Source organism: Saccopteryx leptura, chromosome 2, assembly GCF_036850995.1.
Source record: "Saccopteryx leptura isolate mSacLep1 chromosome 2, mSacLep1_pri_phased_curated, whole genome shotgun sequence".
Lineage (NCBI taxonomy): Eukaryota > Metazoa > Chordata > Mammalia > Chiroptera > Emballonuridae > Saccopteryx > Saccopteryx leptura.
The window spans coordinates 186,194,761-186,209,945 of NC_089504.1; the positions used below are offsets into that span (position 1 = coordinate 186,194,761).

Sequence of the window (15,185 nt, forward strand, 5' to 3'; positions counted from 1 at the left end):
TAAATAAAATCTTTTTAAGACAAGGTCATGGCCCTGGCCGGTTGGCTCAGCGGTAGAGAGTCGGCCTGGTGTGCAGGGGACCCGGGTTCGATTCCCGGCCAGGGCACATAGGAGAAGCGCCCATTTGCTTCTCTACCCCCACCCCCTCCTTCCTCTCTGTCTCTCTCTTCCCCTCCCGTAGCCAAGGCTCCATTGGAGCAAAGATGGCCCAGGCGCTGGGGATGGCTCCTTGGCCTCTGCCCCAGGCGCTAGAGTGGCTCTGGTCGCGGCAGAGCGACGCTCCAGAGGGGCAGAGCATGGCCCCCTGGTGGGCAGAGCATCGCCCCTGGTGGGCGTGCCGGGTGGATCCTGGTCGGGCGCATGCGGGAGTCTGTCTGTCTGTCTCTCCCCGTTTCCAGCTTCAGAAAAATACCAAAAAAAAAAAAAAAAAAAAAAGTAGAAAGAAAAGAAAAAAAAAAAGACAAGGTCATGAGTGCAGAGCCCTTATGAATGGGATTAGTGCCTCATAGCAGTATGTAGATTGCTTTGAGCTAAAGGCAACTTTAGCAGCATACATGGGAGAAACTTCTGCCTTTACCCTTGACTGCCTGGAAGGTTCTGAATTAGAGGCCAGGCCTGGCCTGGCCTTGCCTAGAAGAGATAACTTCTTTTGACCTATCCATAGAGAAGGGCATACATCTATTTACTGAAGGTCTGCTCTTAGCATCCTTCAATGACTTTCTGAAGCCCCAAATGCTCAGCTCAGAATGTCTTATAGGCCCTGGCTGGTTGGCTCAGTGTTAGAGCATAGGCATAATAATAATATTAACAGACAAAATACCTCAAGTCTTTTATGAACTAGTAGGACAGGCATATTATACTTAATTTGGGGTAAATTCATAAAGCTTAAGGTTGAAAACAAAGTTAGCACTAGCTCACGAAGTCCTTGAAGACAACAGAAAGGATATCATTTTATCCTAGTTTTAAAAAAACATTAATTGCAGCCCTCATCCTTTTTGAACTCTGGAAATCTTGCAGGCGGGGTGTGTGTATGTGTGTGTGTGTGATTCCATATATAATAGAATTCTACAGCATATGACTTGTCTCTGTAAGCAACACTATAATTAAAGCTTCAACATTTTCATTTTTCTCTCTCAGAAATTCCAAAGTTCAAAAGTTAAAAACATTTTTTAAATTTATCAATTTTAGAGGGAAGAGGAGGGGGAAGATTGATCTGTTTCTGGTGTGCACCCTGACTGGGAATCAAAAAACCTTTGTGCATCAGGACAATGCTCCAACCAACAGGGCTATCCAGCCAGGGCCAGAGTTTTTGTGTTTTGTTTAAAATTGACTTTAGAGACAAAGAAAGGAAGAGAAACACTGATTTGTTCTTACACTTATTTATGCATTCACTGGTTGATTCTTGTATGTGCCCTGACCAAGAATTGAACCTACAATCTTGGTATATTGGGGTCATGCTCCAACCAACTGAGCTTTCCAGCCCAGGCAGAAATGCTCTACTTTTCTGAAAGTATTTAAGGGACTGTAAAATGTGATGCAAGGAAGTGTTTTATAAATATTTAAAAATCTATTAATTTTATTTTAATTATTGGCCTTGTACATAAATTGAACAAAAATAGTAGGGGAAAAAGGATTAATTCTGACTGAAAATCCAACCTCTGTAGATTTTTTTAAAAATGGGGGACACAAAGAAACATTGGTCTGTCCTGTATGTGCCTGACTGATGATCAAAACCAGCCTCCACATACCAGGACAACGCTCTAATCAACCAAGCTATCCTGCCAAGGCTTGAATGCAAACTTCGTAAGGGTTGGGATTTTTGTCTATTTAGTTAACTGCTGTTATCTAGAACAATTCCTGGCCCCATGTTTAATGAGTATTTGTTTTTTGAATAACATTCAAACTCTAAATTTATTTGAGCTATTAAGGCTTGCTTGACATAGTGTGGTTTGTGGGTGGCTCTGGGGTCTCCTATTGGTCCTGTATTCCGCTGACATTTTCAGTTAAATTTAACTATATCTCAGATATATTATTGGTAGGCAGTATTTTTTTTTTTTACAGAGAAAGAGAGTCAGAGAGAGGGATAGATAGGGACAGACAGACAGGAACGGAGAGAGATGAGAAGCATCAATCATAAATTTTTCATTGCAACACCTTAGTTATTCATTGATTGCTTTCTCATATGTGCCTTGACCATGGGCCTTCAGCAGACCGAGTAACCCCTTGCTCGAGCCAGCGACCTTGGGTCCAAGCTGGTGAGCTTTGCTCAAACCAGATGAGTCCGCACTCAAGCTGGGGACCTCGGGGTCTCGAACCTGGGTCCTCCACATCCCAGTCCGATGCTTTACCCACTGCGCCACCGCCTGGTCAGGCTGGTAGGCAATATTGAAAAATAAAGTTGGTGAGTGCCATCTATAAATCAAATCTCTGATTTTATATTCTGTTAATTGAGGCTTTGCAAAACTGGGGGAAATCTGAAAAAGAACTACCAAATCAGTGTATACACTCAAAGTACATTTTTGTTTGTGAGCCATTTTGGGAATGTTTATTGTGAGGAATAGTTTATTGGTCAGACTGATCATTCCTCTTATCTGTAGATAATTACCATTGGTTCTCTCTCCCTTCCTATGTCTCTCTATAAAAAAAATAATAATAATTACTACACTTTGAATTCTAAAATAGAAATTAGAAGACTAGCTTTTCACTACAGCTCAATAACAGAGTAAATATCTTCTAGGTTCAGGAATAAGCTAAACATTATTCCTACTAAGTGAAAAGCCTATATTCACTAATATTTTTGTGTGACAGAGACAGAGAGAGGGACAGACAGACAGGAAGGGAGAGAGATGAAAAGCATCAATTCTTCACTGTGGCACCTTAGTTGTTCATTGATTGCTTTCTCATATTTGCCTTGGGGGGGCACTACAGTAAACCAAGTGACCCCTTGCTCAAGGCAGCGAGCCTTGCTCAAACCGGATGAGCCCACACTCAAGCTGGTGACCTTGGGGTTTCGAACCTGGGTCCTCTGCATCCAAGTCTGACGCTTTATCCAATGTGCCACCGCCTGGTCAGGCAGTATTATCTTTTTTTTAATTAATTAATTTATTTTAGAGAAAGAGGAAGGGAGAAAGCAAGTGAGAGAGAGAGAGACAGGAACATCCTTCTGTTCCTGCATGTGCCCTGGCCAGGGATCGAACCAGCAACCTCTAAGCTTCAGGATGATGCTTCAATGAACTGAGCTATCCAGCCAGGGCGGGCAGTAATATTTTTTAAATCCAAGAGTATCTTTTAAATACCAAGTGTTATAGAAAAAGTTCATTAAAACTAATTATTGAAATGATATGGAAACATAAAAATTATTCTACAGAAAGGGAAAAAGTAGTTCCAGGTTCACAGACTAAGCCTTAAATATTATGAAAAGTCCTGTCTAAAATGTCTAAAACCAACTCACACATATTCTTTGCTCAGATAAACCCAAAATATGCTTCTCATAATTTTAGATGTTCTGTATGTCAGTTTTACCATGTAAAACTTTCTGGAAAGGTGACCTAAACAGACACGCTAGTCCAGTGGTTCACAATTATATGCCAAGGTGCATCAGGGCCCTGTGGAGAAACTTACAAGGTTGCCAAAGGATATTTTAAATTCAAGAGCAATTCAACTGCAATGAAAACACTAAGTGGTTCATCCTCATGCACTGTTGGTGGGAATGCAGACTGATGCAGCCACTATGGAAAACAGTATGAAAGGTCCTCAAGAAATTAAAAATGGAACTGCCTTATGACCCAGCGGCTCTGGGTGCATAGGTGAAGAAACCCAAAACACTAATTAGAGAGAATACATGTACCCCTATGTTCACTGCAGCATTATTTACAATAGCCAAAATGTGGAAGCAACCCAAGTGCCCAGCAACAGAGGACTGACTGCTAATAAAACTGTGCTACATATATATATGTATATATACAATGGGATATTACTCGGCCGCCAAAAAAAAAAAAAAAAAAAAAAAAAGAAAATGATGAAATCTCACCATTTGCCACAGCATGGATGACGCTAGAAGGTATTATGCTAAGTGAAATAAATCAGTCAGAAAAAGAAAAATGCTACATAATGTGGAATATAAAGAACAAAATAAACAAACAAAAACTTGAAACACCCACTGACACAGAGAACTGACTGATAGTTGCCAGAGGAGAGGGGGTTTTAAGTGATTGGGTGGAAAAAGTAAAGGGATTAATACAAATTGGTAGTATGGGGATATAAAGTACAGCATAGGGAATATGGAATATAGTCAATAATTATATAATAACTATGTATGGTGCCAGGTGGGTATTGGAAATATTGTGAACACTTTGTAAAGTACATGATTAGCTAACCTAGCTAACCACTATGCTGTACACCTGAGATTAATAAAAAATAATACTGAATGTAAACTGTAATTGAAAAAATATAAAAACAAAACAAAAAACAAGAATAAGTGGTTCAATTTCTTTAAAAAAAACTTTCCCTCGCCCTGGCTGGTTGGCTCAGTGGTGGAGCGTCGGCCTGGCGTGCAGGAGTCCCGGGTTCGATTCCCGGCCAGGGTACACAGGAGAAGCGCCCATCTGTTTCTCCACCCCTTCCCCCTCCTTCCTCTCTGTCTCTCTCTTCCCCTCCTGCAGCCAAGGCTCCACTGAAGCAAAGTTGGCCCAGGCGCTGAGGATGGCTCTGTGGCCTCTGCCTTAGGCGCTAGAATGGCTCTGGTCACAACAGAGCGACACACCGATGGGCAGAGCATCACCCCCTAGTGGGCGTGCCGGGTGGATCATGGTTGGGTGCATGCGGGAGTCTGTCTGGCTGCCTCCCCGTTTCCAGCTTCAGAAAAATGCAAAAACAAACAAAAAAACTTTCCCCCTTAGCAAGAGCAACACACACACACAGACAAGATGGACAGAAAGGGAGAGAGATGAAAAGTATTAACTCGTAGTTGCAGCAATTTAGTTGTTCATTGATTGCTTCTCATATATGCCTTGATGGAGTTGGGTGGGGGGTAGAATGGTGGGGGGGGGGTCCTCCAACTGAGCCAGTGAACTCTTCGTTGCTCAAGCCCGAGACTATGGAATCATGTTGATGATCCCACACACTAAAGCCAGCAGTTTCGGGGTTTCAAATCTGGGATCTCAGCATCCCAACATCCCAAATCAATGCTCTATCCACTGTGCCATCACAATGGTCAGGCCTAAGTGGCTCAATTTCAATAGTAGATTGTGTTATATCTGTCTCTATTAGGTTGCATCGCTGCAAAACTGGGTTTTTGGTAGTTGCTGTGTTAAAAAAAAAAAAAAAAAGTACCCAATAATGTAATATCCAATCTGATTTCAAGATGTTAAGTAGTTAGCCTAACCAGGCCGTGGTGCAGTGGATAGAGTGTCGGACTGGGATGTGAAGGACCCAGGTTCGAGACCCCGAGGTCGTCAGCTTGAGTGTGGGCTCATCTGGTTTGAGCAAGGCTCACCAGTTTGAGCCCAAGGTCGCTGGCTCGAGCAAGAGGTCACTCGGTCTGCTGTAGCCCCCCAGTCAAGGCAGATATGAGAAATCAATCAATGAACAACTAAGGAACTGCAACGAAGAATTGATGTTTCTCATCTCTCTCACTTTGTCTGTCCTTCTCTCTGACTCTGTCTATGCCACAAAAAAAACAAAACAAAAAACCCCCAAAAAGATGTTAAGTAGTTAAAGTGTCCAAAAGGCATGTACATTCCATCAGTACCCGTGATTTTATAAGAAACTCCATTTTTCTTTCAACTCATGCATTCATTTTTCAAAGAGCTGTTAGGCTGTAAGGACAAAATATTTAAGTTATCAGGACCCACTACCTAATAAACAGAACTGCTAAGTTATTTCTCTGGCACCATAAAAGAACACCTACAAAGACACCCAGGGGCTGTCCCTGGCCAGCTGGCTCAGTAGTAGAGCGTCTGCCTGGCATGTAGATGTCCTGGGTTCGATTGTGAGTTACAGCACACTGGAGAAGTGCCCGTATGCTTCTCTACTCCTTCCCCTCTCACTTTTCTTTCTGTCTCTCCTTCCTGCAGCCATGGCTCAACTGGAGTGAGTTGGCCCTGGGCGCTAAGGATGATTCCATGGCCTCCACCTCAGGTGCTAAGAAGAGCTCATCTGCTGAGTAACAGAGCAACACTCCAGATGGACAGAGAATCACCCCCTGGTGGGCTTGTCAGGTGAATCCCAGTCAGGCGCATGCGGGAGTCTGTCTCTGCCTCCACACCTCTCAATGGGGAAAAAAAAAAGATAAAACACCCAGGGGCTAACAAAGAATGTTTGTGAACCTCTATACTAGTTCCTTTATTTGGTAATCCTCACTTTAAAATAGGATGAAAGCTGACTTTTTTTTTATGAGGGGGAAAGGGGGATAGGGAGGGGGTCAAAAGGGAGAGGGAGGGGGAGGGAAAGCAATGACTTTTTGCTCCACTTAGTTGTGCCCTGACTGGGGCTCAAAGCAGCGACCCAGGAATCAAGTCGGTAACCTTGGCACTCCAGAAGGAGACTCTATCCACAGAACCACCGGCCAGAGTAAAGGTTAAATTTTTAAAGGTAACATCCCTCCCCCTGGCAAGATAGCTTAGTTGGTTAGCATTATGCCCCACAAGGCTGGGGGCTAATCCCCAGTCAGGGAACAAACAAGAATTAACCAATAAATACATAAATAAGCGTAACAACAAATCAGTGTTTCTTTCTCTCCCTTTTTCTCTAAAAATCAGTAAGTCAACTCCCTCCAGAAATAGTTAAGAGAAAGAGAGAAGGGGAGAGGAGCAGGAAAGCATCAACTCCCGTATGTGCCTTGACCAGGAAAACAGGGAGTTTCGAACTGGCAACCTCAGTGTTCCAGGTCAACACTTTATCCACTGCACCACCACACGTCAGGCCCCTCCAAAAATACTTAGTGCCTTTCTTCCAAGCAATTCTATGACTTTTTTTACATTCCCATTGTGTGCATACATCCCCAAAGCAGATAAAACAATTCTTCTTCATATAAGACTCAAAATCAACCTCTCACTGTCTCCATTACAAATTTTAGCCTCAATGTTCCATTACCACATGCCAAGAAGTGGCACAGATTTTAAAAGTAGTAGCAGTTTAGATTATATAATAGTACTAAACCAGAAATGGTTATTTCCTTGGAAAAGGACCACCTGAAAAATTACTCTTCCTGGGAAAAATAAGCCCTCTTTCAGTAATGCTGCATTCCTGAATATGGTTCCAATCCTATTTGGGACAGCCCTGTATGCTAATTAGCACAGCATGAACTGATATTTGAAGAGCTAGATCCTGAAATTCCATATTAAAAAACAAAGCCTGACCAGGCAGTGGCGCAATGGATAGTGTCAGACTGGGATGCAGAAAACCCAGGTTCGAGACCCCAAGGTCGTCAGCTTGAATGCAGGCTCATCTGGTTTGATTAAAATCCCACCAGCTTAGACCCAAGGTCGCTGGCTCAAGCAAGGGGTTACTCGGTCTGCTGAAGGCCCGCGGTCAAGGCACGTATGAGAAAGCAATCAATGAACAACTAAGGTGTTGCAACGTGCAATGAGAAACTGATAATTGATGCTTCTCATCTCTCTCCGTCCCTGTCTTTCCCTCTCTCTGACTCACTGTCTCTGTAAAAAATAAATAAATAAATAAAAATTTATAAAAAAAAAACCCCAAAACACATAACTATTTGTGATTCAGATCCTTCAGAACACAAAATAATTAAACATATAGAGTTGGAAAAGGTCCTGACATAAACATGTTTTAGCAATAAAGTATGGCTACATGTGAAGATCAACTACTGCACAGAAAGCCCATGACAGCACATTTTTTTTTCTTCTGAAGTTGGAAACAGGAAGGCAGTCAGACAGACTCCCGCATGCGCCCGACCGGGATCCACCCGGCATGCCCACCAGGGGGTGATGCTCTGCCCATCTGGGGCGTCGCTCTGTCATGACCAGAGCCATTCCAGCGCCTGAGGCAGAGGCCACAGAGCTGTCCTCAGCACCCGGGGCCAACTTTGCTTCAATGGAGCCCTGGCTGCAGGAGGAGAAAAGAGACTGAGAGGAAGGAGAGGGGGAGGGGTGGAGAAGCAGATGGGCACCTTTCTTGTGTGCCCTGGCTGGGAATCGAACCCGGGACTCCTGCACACCAGGCCGACGCTCTACCACTGAGCCAACCAGCCAGAGCCGACATCACATTTTATTTGAATTTGAAATACAACATGAGGGAGGACATACTGCGCAAGGTAAGCTTTAAAGTGAATAGCCCTAACCTGACCTGTGGTGGCACAGTGGATAGAGCATCAACCTGGAATGCTGAGGTTGCCGGTTCAAAACCCTGTACTTGTCTGGTCAAGGCACATATGGGAGTTGATGCTTCCTGCTCCTCCCCCTTTTCTCTCTCTTCTCTAAAATGAATAAATAAATAAAAATTTTTAAAAAGATAAATAAATAAAGTGAATGGCCTTGGGAAATGAGGATGACAGCCTCAATTTAAAATGGCACTGCCGCATGACTGGGCGGTGGCACAGTGGATAGAGCGTCAGACTGGGATGCGGAGGACCCAGGTTCGAGACCCCGAGGTCGCCAGCTTGAGCGTGGACTCATCTGGTTTGAGCAAAGCTCACCAGCTTGGACCCAAGGTCAAGACACATACAAGAAGCAACTACTACTGATGCTCCCACTCCTCACCACCCTTTTCTCTCTCTCCTCTCTAAAATCAATAAACAAAAATCTTAAGCCTGACTAGGTTGTGGCAGTGAATAGAGCATTGGACTGGGATGCAGAGGACCCAGATTCGAAACTCCGAGATTGCCAGCTTGAGAACGGGCTCACCAGCTTAAGTGCTGGGTCGCTGGCTTGAGACCAAAGGTTGCTGGCTTAAGCAAGGGGTTACTTGCTCTGCTGTAGCCCCCCAGTCAAGGCACTTATGAGAAAGAAATCAATGAACAACTAAGGTGTCACAACGAAGACTGGTGCTTCTCATCTCTCTCCATTCCTGTCTGTCCCTATCTGTCCCTCTCTCTGTCTGTCATACACACACACACAAATCTAAAAGTTTACTACAACTTAATAGTTCTGTAACAAAATATACTAAACGCAACTCTCAATGTTAAGAACTTAAAATAAGACTTTAAGCATTAAAGACGCTGACTGTAAACATACTAAAGATACCAACTTTTCTCAAAAAGTGACAATCACTAACCCTGAGACCCCAAAATAATATTCTAGATTTTAAACTAGAAAATACAATTAAACAGAAGAATCTTAATTAACAATACAGTACACACTGGTCTGCACTTCAGTGATTTGTCAATTCCAGTTTCTACTGCCTTCTAGTTAAAGTCTAACTAAGTATGGGGGGGCAGTTGCCAAGTTACAGTGGTTAGGTGATAAACGTTTAACAAAGGCCATCATTGGTTACTCTTCCTTATAGAGGAATTACAGAAATTAACTACATACTCACCTGACCAGGCAGTGGCACAGCGGTTAGAACATCATCAGCGTGGGATGCAGAGGACCCAGGTTCAAAACCCCCGATGTCACTGGCTTGAGCAAGGGGTTACCTCCCCATCAAAGCAAATGAGAAAGCATTCAATAAACAACTAAAGTGCTGCAATGAAGAATTGATGCTTCTCATCTCTCTCCCTTCCTGTCTGTCCCTCTCGCAGAAACAAAAGAATAAACAAAGCCAAAAAGAAATGAACAATATACTCATTATTACTTTTGGAGCCTAAAGACTGATGATTTTTTTGGGGGACTCAATCCTACAAAGCTGAGTGATGGCAAAGACTTTAACCAATGTTATAGAGCAGGGGTCCCCAAACTATGGCCCGCGGGCTGCATGCGGCCCCCTGAGGCCATTTATCCGGCCCCCACCGCACTTCCGGAAGGGGCACCTCTTTCATTGGTGGTGAGAGGAGCATAGTTCCCATTGAAATACTGGTCAGTTTGTTGATTTAAATTTACTTGTTCTTTATTTTAAATATTGAATTTGTTTCCGTTTTGTTTTTTTACTTTAAAATATGTGCAGTGTGCATAGGGATTTGTTCAGTTTTTTTTATAGTCCGGCCCTCCAACGGTCTGAGGGACAGTAAACTGGCCCCCTGTGTAAAAAGTTTGGGGACCCCTGTTATAGAAAGTAACAGTATATTTCTAGACAGTTTATTAGTTTACAAGACACCAGAATTAGAGGTAGGGGGACAAATATAAGGTGCCAGAAAATAATTTGATTTTTCAATGTATACAACTTAATCAACAATTAGTTTAAATGCTATAGAAATGTTTACCTGAAGCTTATGTACTTTTTAATACAATTTTTAAAAATTTATCTATTTTAGTGAGGAGAGAGAAAGAAAGGGGAAGGGGAGTAAGAAGCATCAACTTGCAGTAGTTGCTTCTCATATGTGCCTTGACCAGGCAAGCCTGGGGTTTGGAACCAGCAACCTCAGCATTAAAGGTCCACGCTTTATCCACAGGTCAGGCTTATGTACTCTTTTTTTTAGAGACAGAAAGAGGAACAAACAGGAAGGTAGAGAGAGATGAGAAGCATCAATTCTTCATTGCAGTTCCTTAGTTGTTCATCGATTGTGTTCTCATATGTGCCTTGACAGAGGGCTACAGCAGACTGAGTGACTCCTTGCTCAAGCCAGCAACCCAGCACACTCAAGACTGCGACCTTGGGGCTTTGAACATGTGTCCTCTGCGTCCCAGTCTGTTGTTCAATCCACTGTGCCACCACCTGGTCAGGACAGGCCTATGTACTCTTATTGATCAATGCTACCCTGTTAAATTTTCTTAAAAAAAAAAAAAAAAAAAAAAAAAGACACCAGAATTACTTCAAATAGCTCAAAACTAATCGAACATTCTACTTTGTACCTATTGTATTGCTAAGGAGTCCAACTTAGAATTAGAACCAACCACAACAGCTAATTTAAAAAAAAAGCTGTCTGACCTGTGGTGGTGCAATGGATAAAGCATGGACCCGGAATGCTGAGGTCACCAGTTCGAAACCCTGGGCTTGTCTGATCAAGGCACATATGGGAAGCGACTACTATGAGTTGATGCTTTACGCTCCTTTCCACTGCCTCTCTTTTTTTTTCTTGTGGGAGAGACAGAGAGAGTCAGAGAGAGGGATAGATAGGGACAGACAGACAGGAAGGGAGGGAGGGAGAGAGATGAAAAACATCAATTCTTCGTTGCGGTTCCTTAGTTGTTCATTGATTGATTTCTCCTATGTGCCTTGACCGTGGGGTTATAGCAGACCGAGTGACCCCTTGCTCGAGCCAGCGACCTTGGGCTCAAGCTGGCGACCTCAGGGTCTCAAACCTGGGTCCTCCACATCCCAGTCCGACACTCTATCCACTGCACCACCGACTGGTCAGGTGCCCCTCTTAAAAAAAAAAAAAAAAAAAAGGGCACCATTACTCTGCCCCCACCCCCCATAATTGATTGTGCAGGACTTAAAATACCAGAGGAAGGTCCTAAATTCCCAGACCTCTCCAAGATAGATGAGAGATCAAGAACTTTTATGTAAACTACTAAACAAAACTTTAAAAAACGTGATTCAAAGAAATTTACCTAGGAAATCACTACTAAAGAGCATTCAAATAAAAAACAGACATTAAAACCCTTAAAATACCCAGCATGTCTCTCTCCACGTTTAAAAAAAAGTCTGTATCAGACATCAACAAAATGAATCCTTAGCCAGATTCTTCCTAGGACTGGATGACCCATTGAGTTTTCTCTAACGCGCCTGATTTGTGGTGGTATAGTGGATAGGGCATGAACCTGGAATGCTGAGGTTGCTGGTTGAAAACTCCAGGCTTACCTGGTCAAGGCATATACCAGAACCAAATACGAGTTGATGCTTCCTGCTCCTCCACTCCCTCTTAATCTCTCTCTAAAATTCAATAAAGTTTTTTTCCAACTCAACTCACAATATTCTCCTCCCCCATAATATTCATCTTATAAATCCATTCAAGCCATTAGTTCAGTAAGAACCCCCCAAAGAATTTGCAAGGACACATGTATTAAATCTTTTTAAAGAGAATGAGATTTGTGTGCTCTTCATTTTTGAAACTATAAACTGCGTTTTGGAATACTGATTGTTAGTTACACTTTTCATCTCACTTTTTAATATACTCACAAATTGAACTTTTCTTATTTTAAGTAACTTCCCCAAAGTGTTTCTATTTCAAACTATATTAAACAATGGTATTTCTTTGCAAAAAGATAATTTTGTTTGGCTACACTAATCTATTAAGAGTTGGTAATACTTTATCTGAGGATAAATTTTCTATTCACAGATATTTTAAGATTGACAATCCTACTACATTATTTGGAATAGAGATTTTCAGGGGGGAAAAAGGTATTTAACATAGAGTATAATTTTCTATTGGATACCGTTTTCTTGGGGAAAAAATTCCTTCCAAAATTCTTCAGGCTTGTTCTCTGACATCAACTGACTGGGTGTATACTGTCTACTTAGAATTCTAGCCCAATATACTTACCATCAATGTTATTATTTTATTAAGCAAACCCTTGAAAGTATGTTACTTTTTAAAGGAATTAAAACGGTTCCCCTTCAACTGGTCTCCATACATAACTTTAAGGGAGCAGTTAGTACCAAAACTATATAAAACTGACAATTCCCACATTCGAAAAGGTAAAGCTTTTCCTGAAAAGAATGTTTAAGGCCTGGAAGTGGCAGTACCAAGAATTTTTATTTGGCTAAAATGACAAAAGTTTTCCTTAATTATAACAAAACTGAGATTGCTTAAGAATCTATAGTAAGTCATTTAAGCTCTTTAAGACAAGAAAGCAATTACATGCCTATTTCATCTCTAAATTATGATAGAACAATGAAGCCTCGCCTCAAGTTTAACACCGATTACAGAACATATCTACAAGTATCCTTCGGCCCGACACGTGCAGAACCACCTGCTCTACGGTAACTGCTCGCTGTTAGGGACCCCGCTGAGTTCTGGCACCTTCCCTGCCATCACGAGAGAGAGCAGAGTTAGGAGAGGGCCCAGAAAGATTCACACTGGAGAAATCACGGCACTCGAGAGGAGAGTATGTTGTGGTGACGGCATAGCTGACCTCCCGTTGCTTAGCAGTCCCTGTCGCTCAGGGGGGAGACCCGCGTGGTGCTCCACGCGCGGCCCCACCAGCCTCGGGTAGCACCCACCACCGGGGCACTCGGCCCGGGGCCTGGTGGCGGCATCGGAGCGGTGGAACCGGACTGCCCACGAAACGAAGTGGCCCTTCAAGAAGGTCCACGCCTCCAGGGCGCCGCACGGCAGAGAGCTCACCAGAGACTAATGCCTAAGGCTCAGTTCGGAGAGTTAGGAGTGAGCCGGTCTGCCAAGGGGGGAAAAGTGGGATTTCCGGCACGGGGAGTCTGAGGGACAGCTGAGAGGTGGGGGAACCGGATAGCTGGTAGAAAAATGTCCACCCACCAACGGTAACCAGAAAAACGGCACTAGACCTCCCACCCCTAGGCGAGAACGACAGCCACCATTGAGGGAAGAAAGCCTAGCGGCCGAGAGCGAAGGTGAAGGCTACTTCCCCAGCAGCCCCGGCGCGGCCTCGTCCTCTGTCCGGGCAACCTTTCCATGGCGAGCTGTCGCACTCACATCGTGAACGGGCAGCGGGACGGGTGAGTGGGTGGGCGGGCCTCTCCGGTGGTAGATGCTGGGCAGTGGACGCCTCTACCGCGTTTTCTCCCCGGTGCGGCCTCTCCTTGCTTCTCTCAGGCGACGGTGGCTGCAGCGGGCCGAACCTGAGTCCCCAGAATGCACCGCGCGGAGAGAGCGCTCCTCGGTCGGGGAGAAGAGGAAAGTGGAGGAAAAGGGGCACGAGGACGGAGAAGGAACGTGCGTGCGTGCGTCCGTGCGAGCGAGCTAGAGCTGGTGAGGCCGGGCGGCGGCTGGTGACGCAGCAAAATGCCCGGGCCCTGCCGCCGCGCTTGCGCACTCCTTGTTTTCGGACTCCTGCGCGGCTTTCTAGAGATATCTACGGAAGGGGCGGGGCTTTCCAGCTCTTCGCTCTTCTTACTGGCGCTGACTGGTCCCCTCGCCGGCTGCCCCACAGCCGACTGTTTCCGGCCTCTCCTCCTGCGCTCCCCCTCGCGTTGGAAAACCGTTGGCCGTTTAATCGCCCCGCCACACGCAGTTGGCCATGTCCCCGGGGAACAGCTGCGTTGACAGTGGGGGGGAGGGAGAGGGGCTCAATGAGTTTGGGAGGCTTGAAAAGTGAAGTGGGGGCTTGGTTACTATTTAGGGAACAAACCAGCCCAGGGATGAAGCAGTCCACCGCAAAATAATAACTGTAAGAATGAGATGGCACTCCATCACCAGATGTGCAGGCTTTATTAGAGGAGAAAGATCTGCCGGGCACTCCTCCAGGAGAAGTGCACCGGGTTACAGACTAGGGGCAAGTTAGCCTGAGGGGATACTGAGGCAAAAGTCCTGGTATGTCCAGAATGCTCCTCCTTGGGGGGCTTCAAGCATGTGGGTGTTGAATCAAAAGTCCTGGTATGTCCGGAGCCCCTCCTTGGGGCGGCTTGTCAGCTTTTTGGAATTCCTCTGTCTCAGGGGCGATAGTCCAGTAAGAGTGAGGTCTGACAGATGAGCGGAACATCAAGAGGGCAGTTTGGAATTTACATATCTATCAATAATAACAATAATAATAATAAAAGATCTCTGGTGCTGGTTATGTTTGCGGGAAAGGGCTCTGTAAAGCCAGATGCCACGACCAGGGCCACCATCAGAGCAGCCCAGCCCATGCAGGTTCGCATTGGATTCGGACAGTCAGTAAAGAAACCATGGAGCCAAAAACTGGTGGGCCATAGTCTTTAATCCTACCTTGCACCCGGCGGGCAAGTAAAAATACACACTGGGCTCCAAAACCCAGTCACACTCAGTGCTCACAAAGCCACTGACTTATCCGAGTTTCCTAGAATCAAAGGTTTCTAGCTCACCAACCTTATTCTCCTCAGTTCCCCATCTCCTTCCTTATCCCAGATACAAACTCTACACAGACTGGCATCTCACTCAGTACTCCGCCATCTTGGCTGCTTCTCCTGGCCTCCTCCACGTGGCCTCCTTCTGCTCTCCTCTGCTCTCTCTTGCTAATCTCAGGAACCAAGCG

The 15,185-nt window shown here is 44.6% G+C and overlaps 1 protein-coding gene across 1 annotated transcript in view; it reads right to left on the bottom strand.

Moving 5' to 3' along the window:
• The window catches only part of PTGES3 (prostaglandin E synthase 3), a 32,473-nt gene extending 18,465 nt beyond the window's left edge, over positions 1 to 14,008 (bottom strand). Inside the window, exon 1 of the mRNA XM_066369839.1 lies at positions 13,670 to 14,008. Coding sequence (XP_066225936.1) covers positions 13,670 to 13,671 — 2 coding nt within the window. The 5' untranslated portion in view covers positions 13,672 to 14,008. The remainder of the gene's footprint in view (positions 1 to 13,669) is intronic.
• Positions 14,009 to 15,185: the final 1,177 nt, after the last annotated feature.